This window comes from Palaemon carinicauda, chromosome 3 (assembly GCF_036898095.1).
Source record: "Palaemon carinicauda isolate YSFRI2023 chromosome 3, ASM3689809v2, whole genome shotgun sequence".
NCBI classification, from domain to species: domain Eukaryota; kingdom Metazoa; phylum Arthropoda; class Malacostraca; order Decapoda; family Palaemonidae; genus Palaemon; species Palaemon carinicauda.
Window position 1 is genome coordinate 120,132,678 of NC_090727.1, and position 22,570 is coordinate 120,155,247.

The 22,570-nt window shown below is 40.6% G+C and overlaps 1 protein-coding gene across 1 annotated transcript in view; it reads right to left on the minus strand.

Annotated features, from left to right (window-relative positions):
• Window positions 1-22,369, minus strand: part of LOC137633717 (dynein axonemal heavy chain 6-like) — a 163,475-nt gene extending 141,106 nt beyond the window's left edge. Inside the window, exons 1-4 of the mRNA XM_068365966.1 lie at window positions 22,172-22,369; window positions 11,277-11,458; window positions 10,779-10,987; window positions 480-654 (exon numbers count right to left, since the gene is read on the minus strand). Of these exons, the coding sequence (XP_068222067.1) occupies window positions 480-654; window positions 10,779-10,987; window positions 11,277-11,458; window positions 22,172-22,369 (764 nt within the window). The remainder of the gene's footprint in view (window positions 1-479; window positions 655-10,778; window positions 10,988-11,276; window positions 11,459-22,171) is intronic.
• Between the last annotated feature and the right edge of the window lie 201 nt (window positions 22,370-22,570).

Sequence of the window (22,570 nt, forward strand, 5' to 3'; positions counted from 1 at the left end):
TGAATGATTCTATGGCCTGGATCAGCCTGTGGTGTAAGATTTTAGGTCTATTTTCATCGGATCTACAATCGGAAATAGAGAACTAATACTTTGAGGAAAAAGAGGTGTAGCTAAGGAAAGTTATACAAATGGTGGGAGAGTTGTACTTTTTTGAGAAATTAGAATTGAATTTTGGAGGTGAATTTCTTAATGAGATAATTAATACAAATTATTTGATAGTTTTTTTTTCTAGTTTTACCTTGTTGACGTTTAAACTGCATGATTAATCCATGTGTACCAGATAAGTCACGCATTGGTTATGATCAGGTTATGAGAGTTATGTGTAGTTTCATGTGATAATTTTGTTCCTTTTATATCTTTATAAAGGATTTTCAATATAAGATAACCATGTGATAGTGAGAAAGTATTCAATAATTGAATATACCAAGAATATCTGGTGTGTTGAGATCAGAGCTTTTTAAGTAAATCATATTACTTACTGACTGACTTCTTGGTGCATTCGTTGTTGTTGTTGTCGAAGGGAGGTGACGACGACTTTCTTTGCTGCAGTTTGATCGACTTTTAGAAGCCCTAAAGACACGACTTCATTCACCTCCCCTACAGAAGTGACAAGCCCTTCGATGCGCGCTAACCAAGTCCCCAATGTTCCTAGTTCTGCAATTTGTTATTTGTGACTAAGAAGATTGAGCGTGAAAGCTGAAATGTAATACAAGATGAGTAACAATTTACATTTACATTATTTTTGTTAAGGTAATTAACGGCATTCTTTAAAACTCATCTTATAATTTAATAAAGCATTTATTATACATTTAAAATGAAATGATACCCACGAATTAGGAAAGCTGATATTATTATTATTATTATTATTATTATTATTATTATTATTACTTGCTAAGCTACAACCCTAGTTGGAAAAGCAGGATGCCATAAGCCCAAGGGCTTCAATAGTGAAAATAGCCCAATGAGGAAAGGAAACAATGAAAAATATGACATTCGGAGGTAATTTATATTTTTCCTAATGATACAAACCTTAGCTATTCATAGGGGAATTACTTTCGGTGAAGCTGAAAGGACGATCCATTAAAATTTAGCAAGAGTTAACTACCCATCCCGCTAGTTACCGGGGGTTAGGGGAGTACCTTGTTACCCCTCCCACTCATGCACCTGTGGGTGCGCTCACTTTGCTTGGAGATAGGACTTCAAGGAGGACAGGGTTGGCGGCAAGTATGTATAAATAGGTAAGGTTTGTACCGTTAGGAAACATACAAATTAACTCCAAATTTGTCATTTATTCCGTAACTGGAATACAAACCAACGGCATCTATAGGGGTAACTCATCTGTTATAGGGAGGACGTCCCTGCCAATCTGGCTTTTTGGCCTTACTCGGGGTATTCCCTATTGTGCAGAGTTTTGTGCACCAATAAGGAGACCCTAACACCTCGCTAAACATGTTAAGCATGGTTAACGGCTTACCCAAGCAATATGACTGTCCAGGTAAACGTTATTCCGAGTTTTTTTAGGAAATAACTGAAGAGACCAAGACATTCCCAATACCACCTCGCCAGGGTATGGGAACGCAACATTATTGGAAAAATACTACGTTACACAAGGGAGCAATGGTTTACCTGCAGAGGTTTAAGGCCAGCTTGTGCGGAGGTTACAGGATGCTGATTTCCCCAAAAGAGGGGAGGATGAAGAAAGGAAGAACCAGTCATTCCTTTTCATTCACTCAGACAACCCGAGTAAATACTGCCCTCAACCTTCTGCTACTTGTCCAGTAAGGAGCTTGAGGTACTAAACCAGCTGGTGGGCCACCACAACAGGACCGATAGAAAACATATCGAGGTTCATCTTGCATGTAGTATGGGGTGAACGTTGTTTGGCGTTTCCACACATCCGCTTTCAATACCTGCATCATAGAGTAGTTCTTTTTGAAGGCCAGGGAAGTAGCAACGCCTCTGACATCATGAGCTCTGGGACCACGTGTTGAAGGAGGGTCGGGATTCAGAGTAAAGTCAAGGACTTTGCGAATCCATATAGAGATTGTGTTCTTCATGACTTGCCTCTTGGTTCTGAATGAGGACACTCTAGGCCGACCTTCTGCTGTTCTCTTGAGGTACTCCCACAAATACCTTACTGGGCATAGTAACAGATGATCTGGGTTATCAGTTACAGAGCGAAGACTCATTATCCGGGAGGATTCGAACCTAGGATCCGAAACCCCCGGATTCTGAGTCTTTGCAACAACCCCAGGGACGAAGCTGTAGCTTACCTCTGCCCATCTCTTTGACTTGGTGATGCCATAAAAGAGACCATGAAGTTCGCTGACTTGTTTGGCTGATCCAAGGCGAGTAGGAACACGGTCTTCCAAGTCAGGTGGCGATCTGTTGCTTGGCGTAATAGTTCGTACGGAGGTCTCTTTAGAGATCGTAGAACTCGAACCATGTTCCATGGGGGAGGTCTCACTTACGACTGAGACAGGTAAGTTCATAATTTCGTATGAGGAGGGAAAGTTCCAGGGATGAGGAAATTTCCGTTCCTTTCAGTCTAAAGGCTGAGCGATAGCCTTTAACCACTGAAACTGAATGTTGCATTTCTTCCTGCAAATACACGAAACTCTCTCATTGATGGAATAGTGGTATCGAGTGGATTGAGACCCCTTCAATGACACCAACCACAGAAGACATTCCACTTCGCCTGATAGACTGAGGCTGAAGATTTTAGCAGATATCCAGACATCCTTTTTGGAACCTGTTGCAAACATCCTCTCTGTGTGAGGAGATACTGGATAGTCTCCAGGCGTGAAGATGTAGCAAAGCTATTGCCTTGTGGTATTTGTTGACATGGGGCTGTCTGAGTAGATTGTGTCGTGGAGGAAGTTCTCTTGGGAGCTCCGTCAGGAGCAGAAGAAGGTCCGGGAACCATTCCGTATGATACCATAGCTGAGCTATGAGGATCATTGAAAGATTGATCGATGTTCTGGTGTTGTTGAGTACTCTTCTCATCAGACAGAATGGTAGGAATGCGTATACGTCGATGTTGTCCCACCGTTGTTGGAATGCATCTTGCCAGAGAGTCTTGGGATCTGGGACTGGGGAGCAGTACAGCGGGAGCCTGAAGTTTAGGGCCGTTGCGAACAGATTCAAATTCGGCGAACCCCACGAAGTCAGGAATATGTTGGCTTCTAGATGATCCAAAGACCATTAGGAACCAACTATCTGCGATGCTCTGCTTAGATTGTCGGCGAGCACATTCCTCTTGCCTGGAATGAAGTAAACTGATAGTGAGACTGAATAGACATCCGCCCATCTTAGGATCTCCACTGCTAGATGGAATAGGGGCTGCAAAAAAGTACCTCTTTGCTTCTTGATGTAAGCCACTACCGTGGTGTTGTTGCTCATCGCCAGCAATGAAGTGACCCGCCAGGAACTGTTGCAACTCTTGAAGGGCCAGAAAGATGACCTTCATCTCTCAAGAGGTTATTGTGAAGGTACTTTTCGGACTCGTACTAAAGGCCTGAGGCCATGTGGTGTAGCACATGGGCCTCCCACCCTTTCTTTGATGCGTCCGAGAACAGCATCAAATCGAGAGGAGGGACAAGAAGATTGACACCCTTCAGCATATTCTCATCTGCCAGCCACCATCCGAGATCCTTCTGTTCCTCCCCATGGGAATCAGAGTGTCCGGGGAATTGAAGGCCTAATTCCAATTGGACTTCAGACGCCACTGGAGGGATTGAATTCTGAGGTGAATGTTGGGAAATAGACGTGCCAAGGATGATAGGTGTCTGAGGAGACTTCGCCACTTCTGGGCTGGGAGATTTTCTCGTCTGCGGAAAGGTCTTGCTACTTTCCTTAGCCTTGCTAGCCTGTCATCTAATACCATGCCCAGGTATACCAGTCTTTGAGTGGGAAGCAGGGAAGACTTCTCGAGTTTTACTGTGATCCAAGATCTTGGCAAAGCCTTAGAAGTTTGTCTCGGTGTTGAAGAAGGGTTGCTATCGAGTCTGCCAGGATCAGCCAGTTGTTCAGGTAACAGAGGAGACGGATGCCGAACCTGTGAGCCCAGGATGTCACTAGGGGAAACACACTAGTGAAACTTTGGGTGCTGTGGAAAGGGCGAAACACAGCACCTTGAACTGGTATGTCTTCTTGTCGATGTTGAATCTTAGATACTTCCTTGAAGACAGATGGATCCGGATCTGGAAGTATGCGTCCTTCAGATCCAGTGTACACATGAAGTCCTATGGTCTTATTGCCAGTCTGACCGTGTCTCCCATCTCCATGCTGAACGAAGTCTGTTCGACAAACTTGTTCAAAGCTGAAAGATCGATGACTGGTTACCAGCCTCCAGACACCTTTTTCACAAGAAAGAGTCGACTGAAGAAACCTAACCCGTCGAGGACCTCATAGAGAGTCCCCTTCTCCAACATGGTCTGGACTTCGGCCTGAAGGATCTGCCCCATTGCTGATCTCATCGCAAAGGAGCTCACAAGCACTTGATTCTTAGTTAGTGGAGGGAGAGATGAAATGAACGGGACACGATACCCTGTGTGAATCACGGAGACCATCCAGGGTTTGGCCTGAGCTGCATCCATCTGGTCCAGCAGCTTTGTAGGCATCTCCCTACTGGTGGACAAGCAGGGGGATGACCTATCTTAACGTTTGCAGTTTTTACTGCCACCCCCTTTGTGTTTTTCTCCACGATTGGACTTGTTGCCTTTCCCGTCCTTGTCTTAGACTTAGAAATTGCTACCATTTTCTTCGATAACGATTTCACTTGGCTGGTCTTTGGAGGGGCTGGCGGTCTGTAGGGCTGAGCTGTCGGGACCCTATGAAGGAGGGAGTCCGTGTTGGACTGCCTCAACCTCTCCCCACCCTGCTTGATGTCCCTAGGCTCGAAGAGGAAGAACCCCTCCATGGAGTAGGTTTGAACCCTAGTGATCTCAGCATTAGGGACTTGTTGGTGAAATCTCTTGGCCACCACATAACTTCGTCTTAGAATGGTGTTGTCCTACAGGGTCACTACCTTGTGGGCCAGAAACTTGATGGTGTGGGTGCCAGAGAGAAGGAAGGTCTCCAAGGCCCTCCTGGTACGATTCTTAGAGAAATCTTCAGTTTGCACCAGGATTCCTACCGATCCCAACCAATGATCCAGCCACAAAGTAGCCTTCATGGCATACTTCGCAACCTTCTCTTGGTTAAGGATCTCAGAGACCGAAAATGAGACCTGACGCGAAGAGAGCCTCTCTAGAGAGACTCCCTTGGTCAGCGCTTCCAGGGAGTGATGGAGACATTGTCGAGAAGGTTTCGTCCTTAATGTCGTAATACCTCCTCTGGTTAGCACCTGAAGGTGGGAGTAGTTTAGTGGACGAGGAAGAATGAAAAGACTCGGAGGTGGAAGACAGCTGGGAAGCGATCTTACGCTGGACACTCTTTAACCCCCGGGACCAGGGCAAAGCTACACTGGCCTTTTGAGGCTTTTGGGTGCTTAAGACAGTGTAGGACTGTGTCTTTGCTTTCTTGAGGAGCTGTCTCCGGATCGGGCAACCCGTTAAGGGCCCTCATGATGGTCAGAACCTGCCAAAAGGCATGTTCCGACTCAGAGATGGAAGACAGCTGGGAGGCGATCTTACGCAGGACACTCTTTAACCCCCGGGACCAGGGCAAAGCTACACTGGCCTTTTGAGGCTTTTGGGTGCTTAAGACACGGTCTAGGACTGTGTCTTTGCCTTCTTGAGGTGCCGTCTCTGGATCGGGTAACCCATTACGGGCCCCCATGATGGTCAGAACCTGCCAGAAGGCATGTTCCGACTCTCTTGGGTATGCGTCTGCAACTGGGCTGGCAGCGAGAAGTTTTTCATCCACCACCACGTTCTCAACCCGGGGGTGGGTCGTGGTCATCAACTGCAAGACTTACTTGACTCCTGGAATCCTCTGAGTGGTTCTGAGTCTTGGAGGAGGACTTGGGAATAGTCTAAGAGGCACGAGGTCTACTGTAGTGTAGTGACCCTCTAAGAAGGGAGAGAGTGAGGAGCTGTAAGTGAGACTATGTTCTGTCCTTCAGGTCTTTCCGTCGGTGACGGAAGGGGAGAATCCAACACTGACTCTTCCTTTTGATTGCTTCTAGGTACAGTGGATGAAGCATTGAGGGGCCAAGGCGATGGTGAAACCTCAGGGGAGGTTTTAACCCTAAACGTCCAGATCAGGGTCAGCTTGACCTTATTAAAAGATCCCCTCTTCCTCTTCAGGAGGGAAGAAGCAGTCATGGTCCTAACTCCTGGATTAGTTGAAACCGCTGGGGCTTCCGGCAGATCTGAAGTAACCATGGGGGTGAAGGCTTGAGTTACCTCCCTAACCAGGGCGTTGAACCACGGCTGCTTACTCATCGAAGCACTCCCCGAAAGATCTCAAGGGAAAGAGGATAAATAATCCTTCTGTGGGGTCTCCGAAACAGATGCTGAGGATTTGGGGACTGTAGAAGCAGGTTCCCTTCTAAATGCTGGAAGCTTAGGAATCCCTAAATCCTGAAACTTGCTCCCTCCCTCCTTCCCCGTCAGTTGGAACATTACTCGTTTGCGAGGAGGGGAGCGGGACGAGGGAGAATGATCGTTACTCAACCTACCTTTTTTGGAGGTCACAACCACTGCTTTTGGTGGTTGCAGTTGGAGATCCTCTCTTGCAAGAGGATGTGATGGTTGTTGAAGTGTTTGGGAGTGACGAGAAACCTTCTGTGCACAATGTGAAGCTTGATGGCTGAAAGATCAATAGGAGGGAGAGTGTTCCCACGTTGATGAGCGATACAGTTGTACCGTGAAATTGGTCGTTACTACTGCACGAGAGGCAGGTCGGTTTGACGACACTTGCTGGGGAGCGGATTCACGCGTTGCTAGGAGTGAATGCTGAACGATGAGCGACGAATATCGTTGAAGAGGCTCACGAACAGGTGAGCGAACGTGTTCCAGAGGAGAGCGATGCGATGGTTTAAGAATGCTCTGGTGTACAGACGAACCCTGGTTTATTGCATGATCAATAACCGTTTTGCGGGATGGCGAAAGTCTACACGACTCGAGGTAGATGGGTTGAATGCTGTTGGATAGACGATCGCTGCAGAGGAGGGGAATGCTGATGAGCAGGCAAACGCTGACAAGCAGTTGAACACTGCCGAGCGGGAGAATGCGGATGAGCAGGCGATCGCTGTAGAGAAGATGAACGCTGACGGTCAGGCAAATGCTGACGAGCAGGCAAACACTGCTGAGCAGGCGATTTCCGATGAGGAAGCTATTCCCGCATTGTCGGTGATTCTTGCGTAGTGGTAGCATGATGCGAAGTTGAATGCGTTGGCGATTCACAAGCGATCAATCCCTTAGGTGGAGCACGAGACATCGTTTGTTGTCGATGGTCAGGCTATTCACGTGTGGTAAGCGATGACGTAGGCGATTCACGTGTAGGCAGTAGGTTGGCCAGGGCACTAGTCACCCGTTGTGATATTACCGCTAGAGAGTTATGGTGTCCATTGACTGGCCAGACAGTACTACATTGGATCCCTCATTCTGGTTACGGCTCATTTTTCCTTTGCCTACACACACACACACACCGAATAGTCTGGCCTATTCTTTACATATTCTCCTCTGTCCTCATACACCTGACAACACTAATATTGCCAAACAAATCTTCTTCACCAAAGAGGTTATCTACTGCATTTTAATTGTTCAGTGGCCATTTTCCTCTTGGTAAGACTAGAAGAGACTCTTTAGCTATGGTAAGCAGCTCTTTTAGGAGAAGAAAACTCTAAAATCAAACCATTATTCTCCAAGTCTTGTGTAGTGCCATAGCCTCTGTACCATGGCCTGTCACTGTCTTGGGTTAGAGTTGTCTTGCTTGAGGGTACACTTGGGCACACTATTATATCTAATTTCTCTTCCTCTTGTTTTGTTAAAGTTTGTATAGTTTATATATGAAATATTTAATTTAATGTTGTTATTGTTCTTGAAATATTTTATTTTTCCTTGTTTCCTTTCCTCACTGGGTTAATTTCCCTGTAGGTGCCCCTGGGCTTATAGCACCCTGCTATTTCAAGGATGACTTGTAGCTTAGCAAGTAATAATAATAATAATAATAATAATAATAACAACCACACGCCTAGGTGGAACACAAGAAGTCACTCATTGACGTTTGGGCAGGCGATTCACGAGCTAGACGCTTTGGTGTAGAAGTAGCTCGATGACTAAGGTCAGGCGATTCACGCACTAAAATTGACGTAGAAGACGATTCACAAGTAACCAACCTCTTAGGTGGTACATGAGAATTCGTTCGTTAACGATGGTCAGGCGATTCACGCATTAGACGAGTTTCACGAGGAGGAAGACGATGGTCAGGCGATTCACGCATTAGACGAGTTTCACGAGGAGGAAGACGATGGTCAGGCGATTCACGCATTAGACGAGTTTCACTAGGAGGAAGACGATGGTCAGGCGATTCATGAGGTGAACGTGTATGTGATTCACGCTCTGCTGGTAGATGTTCAGACTGTCAAGCAGGTGAGTGTTGGGCAAGAGCCAAGTGAGACGTAGAGTGATGAGACGAGATTGGAGATGGAGGCGAAAGTCGAACAGTTTCTTCCAAAGAAGAAGATTGAGGAAGAGAGGAGGTGAAGAGACATCTCTTGGCCGGGGGCCAAGGTCACCCTGAAGGTGAAGTGGAGGACAGACACGGCGAGGTCGCCTGCTGGCGATGCGACGACGTAGAAGCGTGGGATCAGCTAGCTGATTGACAGCAGGCCGTCGAAGAGGAGTCTCTATGTGAGACACTTTACTAGAAAGCGAAGCACTCGTTGGTCAGATGTGACTCGGGCTTTGCTCTCCCCGCCCTCCTGAAGGATGTTCGTCAGGGGAAAGAGTGAAGACCTCGGTGGAGGAAGATGGTTAGCAGACGCAGACGCAGGAGCAGCTGTAGGGCAGCAGATGAGCTCTTCGACACCACGACGTCAACGTCTGAAGCTGACTCGCTCTGAGGATCAGAAACCCGGTGCAGAAACCACAGCAACACCTCAAAGCAAGGTTCACCAGGCAAACCCAATGACCAGCAGGGCAACCCCCCGAGGAAGCAGCCCAAGTAGGAGCTTCGGAGGAAGGTCAGGAGGCGGAGGAAGAACCCTTGGGTTTCTTCTGCTTCGAAGCGCCCTTCGAAAGGGAAGAATCCCGCTTAGACACCTTCTTCTGTCTACGCCCATACCTTTCCCACTGGGAGGAAGACCACTACCAACACTCACTACACTTATTATCTTCGTTGCAGCGCTGTTCTCTGCAAGAGAACAGCGCATGGCCGTAGGAGAAACATAGCTCACATACATACACTGAAAGAAAAAGTCCAAAATTGGAGAGGATGAATGTCAGTGACAACCGCACTACATACGAGCCAAAAGCAAAGTGAGCGCAATCACAGGTGTGTGAGTGGGAGGGGTAGCAAGCTACCCCTCCCACTCACACAGTAGGATTGGTAGTTAACCCTCGCTAAATCTTAATGGCTCGTCCTTTCAGCTTCGCCGAAAGTAATACCCCTATAAATAGTGTTAGTTTGTATTCCAGTTACGGAATAAAAAATATTTAAAGAACAGCAACAATACCAAAATAAATATATCCTATGAAAAGTATAAAAAAAACTTTAACAAAACAAGAGGAAGAGACATAAGATAGAATAGTGTGCCCAAGTGTACCCTCAAGCAAGAGAACTCTAACCCAAGACAGTGCTAGACCATAGTACAGAGGCTATGGCACTACCCCAGACTAGAGAAGAATGGTTTGATTTGAGTGTCATTTTCCTAGAAGAACTGTTTACCATAGCTAAAGAGTCTTTTCTACCCTTACCAAGAGGTAGGTAGCCACTGAATAAATACAGTGCAGAATTAACCCCTTGGATGGAGAAGAATTGTTTGGTAATCTTGGTGTTGTCAGGTGTATGAGGACAGAGGAGAATGGGGAAAGGATAGACCAGACTATTTGGTGTATGTGTAGGCAAAGGGAAAATGAACCGTGACCAGAGAGAAGGATCCAATGTAGTACTGTCTGGCCAGTCAAAGGACCCCATACTTGTGGAGAAGCTTACAGCGGTGAAAAAAAAAGTACTGAGTAATTCATCAGTTGATGGCATGATTGGGATCCAACTGTGCAAATGAGTGTTTGATCCCAACATACATCCAACGCCTATCTGAAAACTTCCATTATATAAAATAAAAAGAAACTTTGCAGTGAAAACTTAAAGTTCCGGATGTATTACCATGTCAAGTTACTGAAAGATTTGTAAACTATTTTTTATTTTGGGGGGGGGATCCCATAGCTGTCTTTCTATTAAAAATCCAGAAGACAGTTCACTCAGTCTCATCTGTTATGGAAAGTTCAAAACTCAAATTTGCCTCTTTATACGGTATAGCAATGGCAGAATTTTAAAAATAGAGTTGAAAGAAATTTGCCGTAGCCTAAAGCTTTTCACATACAATACGTCGCTCGTCTGATTTTGTGCGAATGAGAACAACGGCAGGTGCTACTATAGGGAAAACAACATTAAGAGACCTGAGTGTAATATCAGCTCTTTTTAATTAAGTAAAATACCATCTCTTGAGATGATTATTTCGAAATCTCACTGATGGAAATATTTATTTCAGACTAAAAACCTATTTTTTTCGAAAATGTAAGAGAAAATGTAGAAGAGCAGAACATTGTGGTGCCCACAGAATTGTTGGCCTCTGTGAAAAGAAAGAAGAAAACATTGCCCTAACAAACCACGCTGTTCAGATTCTCCTGTAGATTCTTGTTGAGTTTTCATTTGTGCCTCCTTCAGTAGTAACTCCAAGGGCTGCTTGGTATCCTCTATTTTCTTCCAGTAATCTTCAACAAGGGAAATTATTTGATTTGTAGTGTCTCGAAGTTGCGCGTCGTCTTCCAGCATTATGCGAAGAGCTACGTTCTCATCAGGTGGTCCGGCAGAGAGCCTGAAGGAAATTTTCTTAAAAAATTATTCTTTTTCACAAGAAAATTTATTTGCAACATGCTACAAAGCATATAGGTTTAAATGTAAAAAGAAAAGTTATGGTGAAATAGCACTCAATTCGTTCATAAAAATAAGTATTTTGACAATGTTATTCTTCTATAAAACTTTATTCAGCTCGTCGGTTTATTACTTACAATATCTTAAGCTTTATTTTTAATCCACCGTTTAGACTCCTCATATTAAGTTACTTAGTATCTTGATAAATATATGATGATGATACTTCCCCTTACCTGTCATGAGGTGTAAAATAGGGAAGCAGAGGTAGAACACACATGATGGTGATCTCGCAAGTTCGTAAAATTGTTCGCAGGCCACTCACTAAGCCTTCCTGAGTAGGTGTGCATGCTATTGTATCATTCTCGACACCAATTACCACTAGAAACATTGTCTGTGCTTCTTCTTTTGCGCCATCCTGGTGGATAAAACGGAAAAAGCAATAAAACTCAATTAAATCTAAGCTATTGGCTTGATTAGAATAGAAAAATTCAGAGTAAAATATTTGTTTACAGATGTATAGTCCTTTGAATTATTGCTTTGAGAAATATTTGAAAATAGTGAATTAGACACCCCTAACGAATAATCTGTAATGAGTAAGCAAATGTCATTATGATTTCACTTAAAATGTAATTTTTTTTTAGTTAGAAGCTGTAATTCAGATATGCAAACCTGTGTAGGACAATCCAATGTATCAGTGTATACTGTATATATATATATATATATATATATATATATATATATATATATATATATATATATATATGTGTGTGTGTGTGTGTGTGTGTGTTTATATACATATATTTATATACTATATATATATATATATACATGTATGTATATATATATATATATATATATATATATATATATATATGTATACTGTATATGCATTTCATACCTACAGAATGGCAGTATCAGTAAAATAACGAATCAGGTGGTAATAGGTTGAAAGAAATAGTCAATTGTTTAACTATGGAATCTTCAGTGCAAAAAGAAGACAAGTAAGATTGCGAATAGGTCGCGCAAAACGTCCATATGAGTTTGATGTGCACACCTCACGAAGCCGTAGCCAGGCGCAATGAGTGGGACTGTATATTACCACAAAACATATTTTTATCAATTGTAAACTTTCTAAAATAGAGAGATACTTTTAGTATCGAGGTCCTTTTCGTCAATAGGCGTAGGAGTAGATGATGATGATGATGATGATGATGATGATATATATATATATATATATATATATATATATATATATATATATATATATATATATGTGTGTGTCACCAACACTCGTGATTTCAATCAATGTAAATATCAACCACAATGGTATTTAATGCCGAATTCTATCTAGGGAATATATATATCCATTGGAATTTTTTTATGGTAATAGCTTCTGGCCGGGCAGAGGTTCGGAGCTCCTGGCTATTCAGGCGAAACCATGCCTGGTAGAGTCCGCGCGGTATTAAATGCCATTGTAGGTGATACACACACACACACCCCCCAGATGCTGAAGCCTTGATGAGGATGGGGGGCCTAGGGATCAGCAGCTGGGGTCTAATGAACAGTGGGAACTACTTCCCATTGGACCTCGGTGCCCAGCTGTTGATCCAACTAAATCAGTCAGCACTTTCTCTTTTACTTTACTTTTGGTTATTTCTTTTTTTCTCCCATCTCTTCCTTTTGGGCTCGATATTGTTGACGACTTTGGCATGTTTGATTATACTTTGGATGCTGCTTTGGATTTGGCACAGTGTGGGATGGACGGCATTCCATCTCAACCTGTGCCAATTTAGACGCCATCACCCTCTGGCAGACCCCATTGGGTGCAGACCAAGTCTGTTAAGAGTCGGGCTCCAGTGATCCGGTTTTAAGTCACCCATATTTGCGGGTAATGGGTGACGCCAGGCATTGGAGTCGACGGTGGGAGGGGCTGACTACCCCCCACTGACCAGTGTACGCCCACCTAAAGAGAGGCAGGCCCTCTCTAATAGAAGACTGGTCCCCGCTGAAGCCTCTAATCATGTTGGGCCACATGGGATAGGAGGACTGACATCCTCCGATAAGAGGTGGATAACCCGGCTTGCTCATAACAAAAAAACCCACCCCTCTGTTGACGACCTGGAAAATACAAACATGGACCTCGGCACAGACAGCTCCAACTCGGGTACTAACATAGTAACGTTGGAACCTTTTATTCGTTATGAAAATAATGATAAGAAAACACTAGAGAAGAAGAGAGAGAGTGTGAGAAATGATGATAATACCCAAAGATATAGAAAAATAGAAGTATTACCTGGTCACTATGAAGTAGTGAATTATGAAAAATGTTTTATCTTAGAATTTGAAAACGGAAGAAATGAGCGTTTAAATGTTTTCAAAGCTAACAGAGAAATAGTCAATTTATGTGAAGGGCAGCCAAAAATTTTACCACAAGGAAATGGAAGTCTCTTGATAGAGACACTATCCCCATTACAAGGTGAAAGGCTAAAAACACTAACAACATTGGATGGTCATTGTGTAAAATGCATTTCGCACCCTACTTTCAACCAGAGTAGAGGTGTGATATATGCTCCAGAATTGCTAGATATAGAGGAAAAAGAAATTGAGGATGAACTGAAAAGTCAAGGAATAGTTAAAGTAGTCAGAATGAGAAAGAGAGTTGGAGAAAAACGTATTCCTCTTGCTACTTTGATTATAACATTTGATCAATGTAGATTACCAAAGGTTATTAAGGCTGGTTGGCTATTGTTGAAGGTGAAACCCTTTATCCCTTCGCCATTGCGATGTTATCATTGCCAAATGTATGGCCATTTAAGCAAGAAATGCAAAGAAAAAGTGAATAATAAGCCAGCTGTTTGTGCCAACTGTGGAAAAAGTAGCCATGGAGTATGCAGAGAAAACCCTAATTGCATACAATGTGGAGAAGCACACCCAGCTACATCTAAAAGTTGCACTAAGTTTATTTTTGAAAAAGAAATTCAGGCCATTAGGACCATGGAAAGGGTTACTTTTAAAGAGGCTCGTAAAAGAGCTCTTGAAAAGCAGATAAGACCAGGGCAACCTTTTTCAATGGTTCTGAAGAAAAACTTGCCAAACCACACTAACGAAAATTATATCTCTACTTCTAATATGAAGAAACAAATGAAAGTAGTTATAGAGGTTGAAAGTCCTATCGAAAATCTATGTCCAGAAATTGTTGGAAAATCAAAACAGATACTTAAAGATCTGAAAGTTATTCAAAAGCCAACTACTCAGATTCTAAACAATAGTACAAACCTCTCTCAGGCCGTGTCCTTGCCTGATCTGATGGAGGTTCCACTTGAAACTAATTTACCCGGTGAACCTGTAGTGGGGAAGGTGCAAAAACCTGACAGATCACAACCTTTTAATCGAAAAAGAGAGAGACCTCCATCTCTCTCGCCTCCTACCGTAAGAAACATTAAAGTCACGACTTCAAATAAATATGATATCTTGTCTGCTGATGTTTCTGATCAACTAGAAGGCAAATTGAACCAATCAGAAATTCAAGTTGAGGTCCAATATCCTCCTCAACAATTAGATCAAAAGGACACAAAGAAAAAGAAGAACACAAAACCCACTATATCAAGATACTCTCTAGAGATACCACCGGGAAATATTGTTAGATCAAATATTGCCAATGGGAAGACTTCATCTAAGGTGTCTTCCAAAAAATAAATCATAGTTTTTTCCTCCATTCTGCAATGGAATTGCCAGGGTTTGAGGGCGAAATATGAAGAATTCAAGCTCCTCATATGTGAGCACTCCCCTATAACTGTATGTCTACAAGAAAGCAAACTCGATGCTAATACTCCTTCTCCTCGAGAGTATGTTAGCTATAGAACACCATATGATCAACGAGCAGAGAGCCATGGGGGAAGTCTTGTATACGTTCGTCGAGATGTTCTCCATATATCTTTGTCCATCTGTACCCATCTGCAGGCAGTGGTTGTACAGATTGATATAGGGAGAAAATACACAATCTGTTCTCTTTACTTGCCTCCAAATGATAACATCTCGTATGATAATATAGTAAAGGTGATTAAACAACTCCCACAACCTTTTCTCCTACTAGGAGATCTTAATAGTAGATATCCTTTATGGGGTGATGTTTTGGCAAACGCAAGAGGTAATATTATATTATCAATTTTGGAGAATGAAGATGTCGGGCTCCTTAAAACAGGAGACCCCACACATTTTCATGTACAGACAGGTACCTTGTCCTGTATGACCTATCAGTTGCAAGCTCTAACTGTCTTCTCAATTTTAATTGGAAAACATTAGATGATTGGCATACTAGTGATCATGCACCAATCATTATAAACACCAACAATGGTCCACCTTTACAAAGATCGCCTCGATGGAATCTTGATAAGGCGGACTGGAATAGATTTCGGGAGTTAAGTGAAATTGAAGGAAGTGCAGAACAGTTTGAAAGTGTTGATGATGCCATAGACTTACTTAATGGAATTTTTCACACAGCAGGAGTCAATTCCATTCCCAAAACAACAGGGATATTCAGACGACGACCAGTACCCTGGTGGTCATCAGAACTAACTGCCCTGCACAGAGCCACAAGAAAGTATTTAACCTGATTGCGCATGCGCCGTACTGAGGAGAATTTAGTCATATACAAGAAATGTAGAGCACAGTTCCGCCGTGCCATTGAAGAAGCTAGGCGCTAGTCTTGGATGTCATTTGTTTCCTCCATTAACAGTAGAACACCAACATCATCTGTGTGGAGGAAAGTCAAAAAGATAGCAGGCAAATTCACCCCAAACCCACCACCAGTGTTAAAGATAAATGGCCAGTATATGACTGGAGCAACCGAAGTTAGCAATGCCCTGGCTGACCATTTTTCAAATGTATCGTGCAAGTGTGAAGCAGCTCCTGGTCACCAGTGTAGTAGCATTGAAGAAAAGAAAGTTTTAAACTTCGCAACAAGAAAGCAAGAGTCATACAATTCTCCTTTTACTGAAAGAGAATTTGATTCTGCTCTTGCTACGTGTAAGGATACAGCCCCTGGACCCGATGGAATTCCATATGCAATGATTAAATATGTACCTTTTAATACAAAGTTATTTATTTTAAGCATTTTTAATAGAATATGGCATGATCATAGTTATCCAAGTGTTTGGGAACAAGCCATTATTTTAGCCTTTTTAAAACCCGGTAAGGACAAGTTTTTAGCAGCAAACTACCGACCTATTTCATTGACATCTTGTTTATGTAAAATCATGGAGAAGATGGTCAATGCAAGACTGATTTGGTACCTTGAAAGAAGAATATTTTATCACCCATTCAATGTGGATTCAGGAAAATGCACTCAACGACTGTTGTGCTGATACAACTTGATTCCTCCATTTGTGAAGCCTTTGCTTCCAAACAGCACCATGTGACAGTCTTTTTTGATCTTGAAAAGGCATATGATACCACATGGAGATATGGTATACTTAAAAGAATCCATGAGTGGGGATTGAGAGAAGAGCTACCACTATTCATCCAGTCATTTCTTTCACATAGAGTTTTCCAAGTGAGAGTTGGGAAAATCTATCACAGAGTAAATGCCAAGAAGAAGGAGTTCCTCAGGGGAGTGTGCTGAGTGTGACCCTTTTTGCACTAGCAATTAATGGGATATCCTCAGTCATTTCCAGGGATGTTCACGCTACTTTATTTGTGGATGATCTCTCCATATCATTTGCTGGGGCCAGAATGGCAATGGTTGAGAGAAAAATCCAACTCTCTATTGATAAAATTATCCATTGGGCCGATATGAATGGATTTAAGTTCTCGACAAGTAAAACTACAATTGTCCATTTCTGTCGTATACGGGGAGTACATCCAGACCCGGATATATACATCAAAGGTCAACGGATCCCATGTGCAAGTGAAGCTAAATTTTTAGGGTTGATATTTGATTGTAGGCTTACATGGGTTTCTCACTTAAAAGCATTAAAAGCTAAATGTGTTGAAGCTATGAATCTTTTAAAAGTATTGTCCCATACATCATGGGGGGCAGAACGCAATACAATTTTAAAATTATACAAGGCCTTGATATTTTCCAAAATTAGTTATGGATGCGAAATATACTCCTCAGCAACATCAAGCCGGTTAAAAATATTAGATTCAATACATCATGCTAGCATTAGATTGTCCACAGGAGCCTTTAGAACTCCACCTATCACAAGTCTCCTTGTTGATGCTGGGTAGTTGCCTCTAGACCTTCACCGAATGTCCTCTATTATTCGGTATTGGTTTAGATTGCAAAGACTCCCTAATTCTTCTGCCTTTCAGACTGCAAGCCTTGTAAGACACTCAACCTACTTTGAGCTGCACCCAAAATCTCCTCAACCTTTTGGGTTTCGGGTGAAACAATTATTAAACAATCTGGATTTAATTAGAATTAATGTGCTTCCATTCAAGGTATCATCAACGCCTCCATGGAAATTACCTGACATATCTTTTTGTAAATACTTTACTGGAGTTAAGAAGAATATGACTGACTTAGAATCCAGGTCTCTTTTTATGGAACATGTTGAAGAACATAGGGGATCGACTTTTATATATACTGATGGCTCCAAATCTGATGCTGGCGTTGGATTTGGAGTACATAGTAATGATTTTAATTGTAGAGGTGCACTTCCTCTAACAGCTTCCATATTTACTGCCGAACTGTATGGCATACTAACCGCTATTGAGAAAATAGCTTTGGAAAAGGAGGGTAATTTTACCATTTTTAGTGGTGCAAGGAGTGTTCTTCAAGCTTTAGAAGTTTTTAATTCTAGTAACCCTCTAGTTTTAAAGATTTTAGAATGGCTTTTTATTATTGGACGGAGAGGTATAACAGTTCGATTTTGTTGGGTTCCAGCACATGTAGGTGTGTCTTGGAATAAGAAGGCCGATTTACTGGCGAAGAATGCGGCATCCGAGTTGCTCCCAAGGAGGCATCCCATTCCCTGTAATGATATCCTACCTTACATCAAGAAATTGGTTTGTAATAAATGGCAACAGCACTGGGATAGTCTAGATGGCAATAAAATGAGGGAAGTAACAGATATCATATCACCTTGGAGGTATAACATGATACCCCGAAAATGGGAGACGACTCTTTGATGCCTCTGAATTGGTCACACACGGTTGACACACGAGTTTCTGCTGAAGGGCCAACACCAACCGTATTGCGAGGACTGTTTAGTACCTTTAACAGTGAGGCATTTGTTGACCGAATGCCCTAATTTTACTAACTTAAGAAATAGATATCTGTTTGAGGCTCGAGGTGAGGATGGCAGGTTCATCCTTGCCAAGATTCTTGGTCATGATGTGTCCTACTATGCGAGTGAAATTTTTAAATTTATTTCAGAAGCAGGTCTTCTGAAAAATATTTAACTTTTATGACATTCAATTTTTATGATTTTTATTGAATACTCTTTTATTTTTTATTTTATTTTATTTTTTATTTTTGTATACATAAATTAAATGTTACCGGCGTCAATGACCACAGATGTCAGGATGCCTGAAAACTTTAAATCAATCAATCAATCTCTCTTATTTTTCATATATAATAAATGCTATGGGCGTCAATGACCTTAGATGTCAGGATGCCAGAAAACTTTCAATCAATCAATCAATCAATCATACACACACAGGCACACACACACACACACATATATATATATATATATATATATATATATATATATATATATATATATATGCATATATATCTATATATATAAATATAGATATATATATATATATACTGTATATATATATATATATATATATATATATATATATATATATATATGCATATATATCTATATATATAAATATAGATATATATATTATTATTATTATTATTATTATTATTATTACTATTATTATTACTAGCTAAGGTACAACCTTAGTTGGAAAAACAAGATGCTATAAGCCCAAGGGCTCCAACATGGAAAAGTAGCCCTCTGCGGAAAGGAAACAAGGAAAAATAAAATATTTTAAGAACAACACTACCAAAATAAGTATTTCCTATATAAACTATAAAGATTTTAACAAAACAAGAGGAAGAGAAATAAGAAAGAATTGTGTGCCCGTGTGTACCCTCAAGCAAGAGAACTCTAACCCAAGACAGGTGAAGACCATGGTACAGAGGCTATGGCACTACCCAAGACTAGAGAACAATGGTTTTTTTTGAGTGTCCTTCTCCTAGAAGAGCTGGTTACCATAGCTAAAGAGTCTCTTCTACCCTTACCAAGAGGAAAGTAGCCACTGAAAAATTATAGTGCAGTAGTTAACCCCTTGATGAAGAGGAATTGTTTGGTAATGTTAGTGTTGTCAAGTGTATGAGGACAGAGTAGAATTTGTAAGGAATAGGTCAGGCTATTCAGTGTATGTGTAAGCAAAGGAAAAATGAACTGTAACCAGAATGAAGGGTGCAATGTAGTACTGTCTGGCCAGTCAAAGGACTCCATAACTCTCTAGCGGTAGTATGTCTAGGGTGGGTGGTGCCCTAGCTAACCTACAACCTACATAGATATATATATATATACATATATATATATATATATATATATATTATATATATATTATATATATATATATATAAATATAAATATAGATATAAATATATATACATTATATATATTATATATATATATATATATATATATATATATTTATATATATATATATATATATATATATATATATATATATATATATGTAAATATATATGTAAATATCAACCACAATGTCATTTGAAACCGGAGTCTATCTTGGGAATATATATCCACCGGAATTTATTTATGGTAATAGCTTCTGGCCGGGCAGAGATTCGACCCCCGCCTATTCAGCCGAAACCATGTTAGTAGGTTGACCAGGGCACCAGCCACCCGTTGAGATACTACCGCTTAAGAGTTATTTGGTCCATTTGACTGGTCAGACATTACTACATTGGATCCTTCTCTCTGGTTACGGTTCAGTTTCCCTTTGCCTACAAATACACCGAATAGTGTGGCTTATCTTTACATATTCTCGCCTGTCCTCATACACCTTACAACTCAAACAATTCTTCTTCTCTCAAGGGGTTAACTACTGTACTGTAATTGTTCACTTGTTATTTTCCTCTTTATAAGGTTAGAAGAGACTCTTTAGCTATGGTAAGCTGCTTTTCTAGGAGAAGGACACTCCAAAATCAAACCATTGTTCTCTAGTCTTGGATAGTGCAATAGCATCTGTATGGTCTTTCACTGTCTTGGGATAGAGTTCTCTTCCTTGAGGGTACACTCGGTCACTATTCTATCTACTTTCTCTTCCTTTTGTTTTGTTAAAGATTTACAGTTTATATAGGAAATATTTTAATGTTACTGTTCTTAAAATATTTAATTTTTTTCTGTTTCTTTCCTCACTGGGCTATTTTTCCAGTTGGGGCCACTGGGCTTATAGCATCCTACTTTTCCAACTAAGGTTGTAGCTTTGCAAGTAATAATAAAAATGAAAATAATAGTCTTGGGTAGTGCCATATCCTCTGTACCATAGTCTCTCACTGTCTTTGGTTAGAGGTCTCTTGCAGGAGGGTACACTCGAGCACACTGTTATATCTTCTTACTCCTCCTCTTGTTTCGTCAAAGATGTTATAGTTTGTAAAGGAAATATTTATTTTAATGCTTCTACTGCTTTTAAAATATTTTATTTCCCCTGTTTACTTTCCTCACTGGGCTATTTTCCCTGTTGGAGCCCCAGGGCTTATAGCATCCTGCTCTTCCAACTAGGGTTGTAGCTTAGCAAGTAATAATAACAATAATATATATATATATATATATATATATATATATATATATATATATATATATATATATATATATATATATGTAACTCAAAGTTACACGTAAATAATGAGAGAAAAACCTGGTCATAGTATGACACAAATTATATCCACAGGCAGGAAAAGGCGTCTATGTTAATGTACAATACGGCAATGGAGCTCAACTGAGGGTAAGAGAAACTTCCAGCTTATGTGGCACTAGAAATTGTGTAACACACGCTTTTATAGAAAAAGTGATGAACATCATTACTACATCTAACATACTGACAACCTTATTGGGATTACCGGCAATGTTGCACAAATGTCTTTTAAGAATGACATTTATTCCTGAGGCTAATTAAGTAATGAAAAGTATTTTTGGCTCAACATTCAAGTATAAAAGTCCCCAGTGTTAGTAGCTAGTTACAAAAATGTCATATATATATACATATATATATATATATTATATATATATATATATATATATTATATATATATATATTATATATATATATATATATATATATATATATATATATATATATATATATATATATATATATATGTACAAGTACAACAATAGATTCGACAACATTGCCAAACTTTTAATTTGAAATTGCAAGACATTGTCTTCGGATTTCATTTTTCAACTCGTTGATTGTCATCTGCAAATCTCAAGTTGTTAAGATATTTCCCATCAATGTTAATTTCTTCTATTTCCCAATTTACTTTTCTTAATCTTCTATGCATACTAGGAATAATTCAGCATACGGATTTTTCGCACTATTAGAACTGCTGTACTTCCTGTATAGATACCTTCAGGTGTTTTAACAAAAAAATTCATCTGTTGTTTGTCTATGAAGGGCTTTTATTACTGCTGAGGTTTTGACCGAATCAAATGCTTTCACATAGTCTCTAAAGCCCATGCAGAGCGGTTTGATAAACTGTTGATTTTTCCATTAGCTGGTTATTACATGGATATGGCCAGTAATTGAATACCCACTACTAAAGCCCTCCTGCTCTCTTGGTTTATCAAAGTCTAGCTGTCTTTCTGCTAATATGTTTTTTTTTTTTTTTTTTTTTTTCATACATTACTGAAAGTAAACATATTGGGTGGTATTTTTTCCAGGTCTTTTTGCCTCCCTTTTTGTGAATTAGTATAACGATAAAGTTTTTTCGAGCTGTAAGAGTAGAGGAATCTTGCAGACATTTAATGTAAAGTTCAGCGAGTGTTACTACTATAAAATCTCCTCCTCCTATTGTTAAATCCTGGGTGCTTTGCCTCTTCGAGCCTTGTAATGCTTTCTTTACTTCCACTGTTACTTTTGGTACCGGCTTAGGTGTTTCATATTTTCTCTTGGCAAAGTTATTCCTTATATCACTATTGTGAAGCATTGTATAGAAATCCTCTGCAATCTTTATCACCCCATCTTTTTTCTTAATATTCCCATTTTCATCCTTTAAAGCAAACATCTGTTGCCTTCCTGTATCAAGTCTTCGTTTCATCATTTTTTCCTTTGTGTTTCCTCGATTTTGGTCTGATTGTGTTTACGAATGTCAGGATTTTATTTTATTTGTTTTTGATAGCCCTACTAATTCTATTTATTTCGTTTGGATTTTACCCGCATTTCTAATCTTTTATTTATTAGGTTTTTTTTGGTGTTTTCTGATAGTTTTCCCTAACCTTAATTAGTAACCTTTCCACCTATA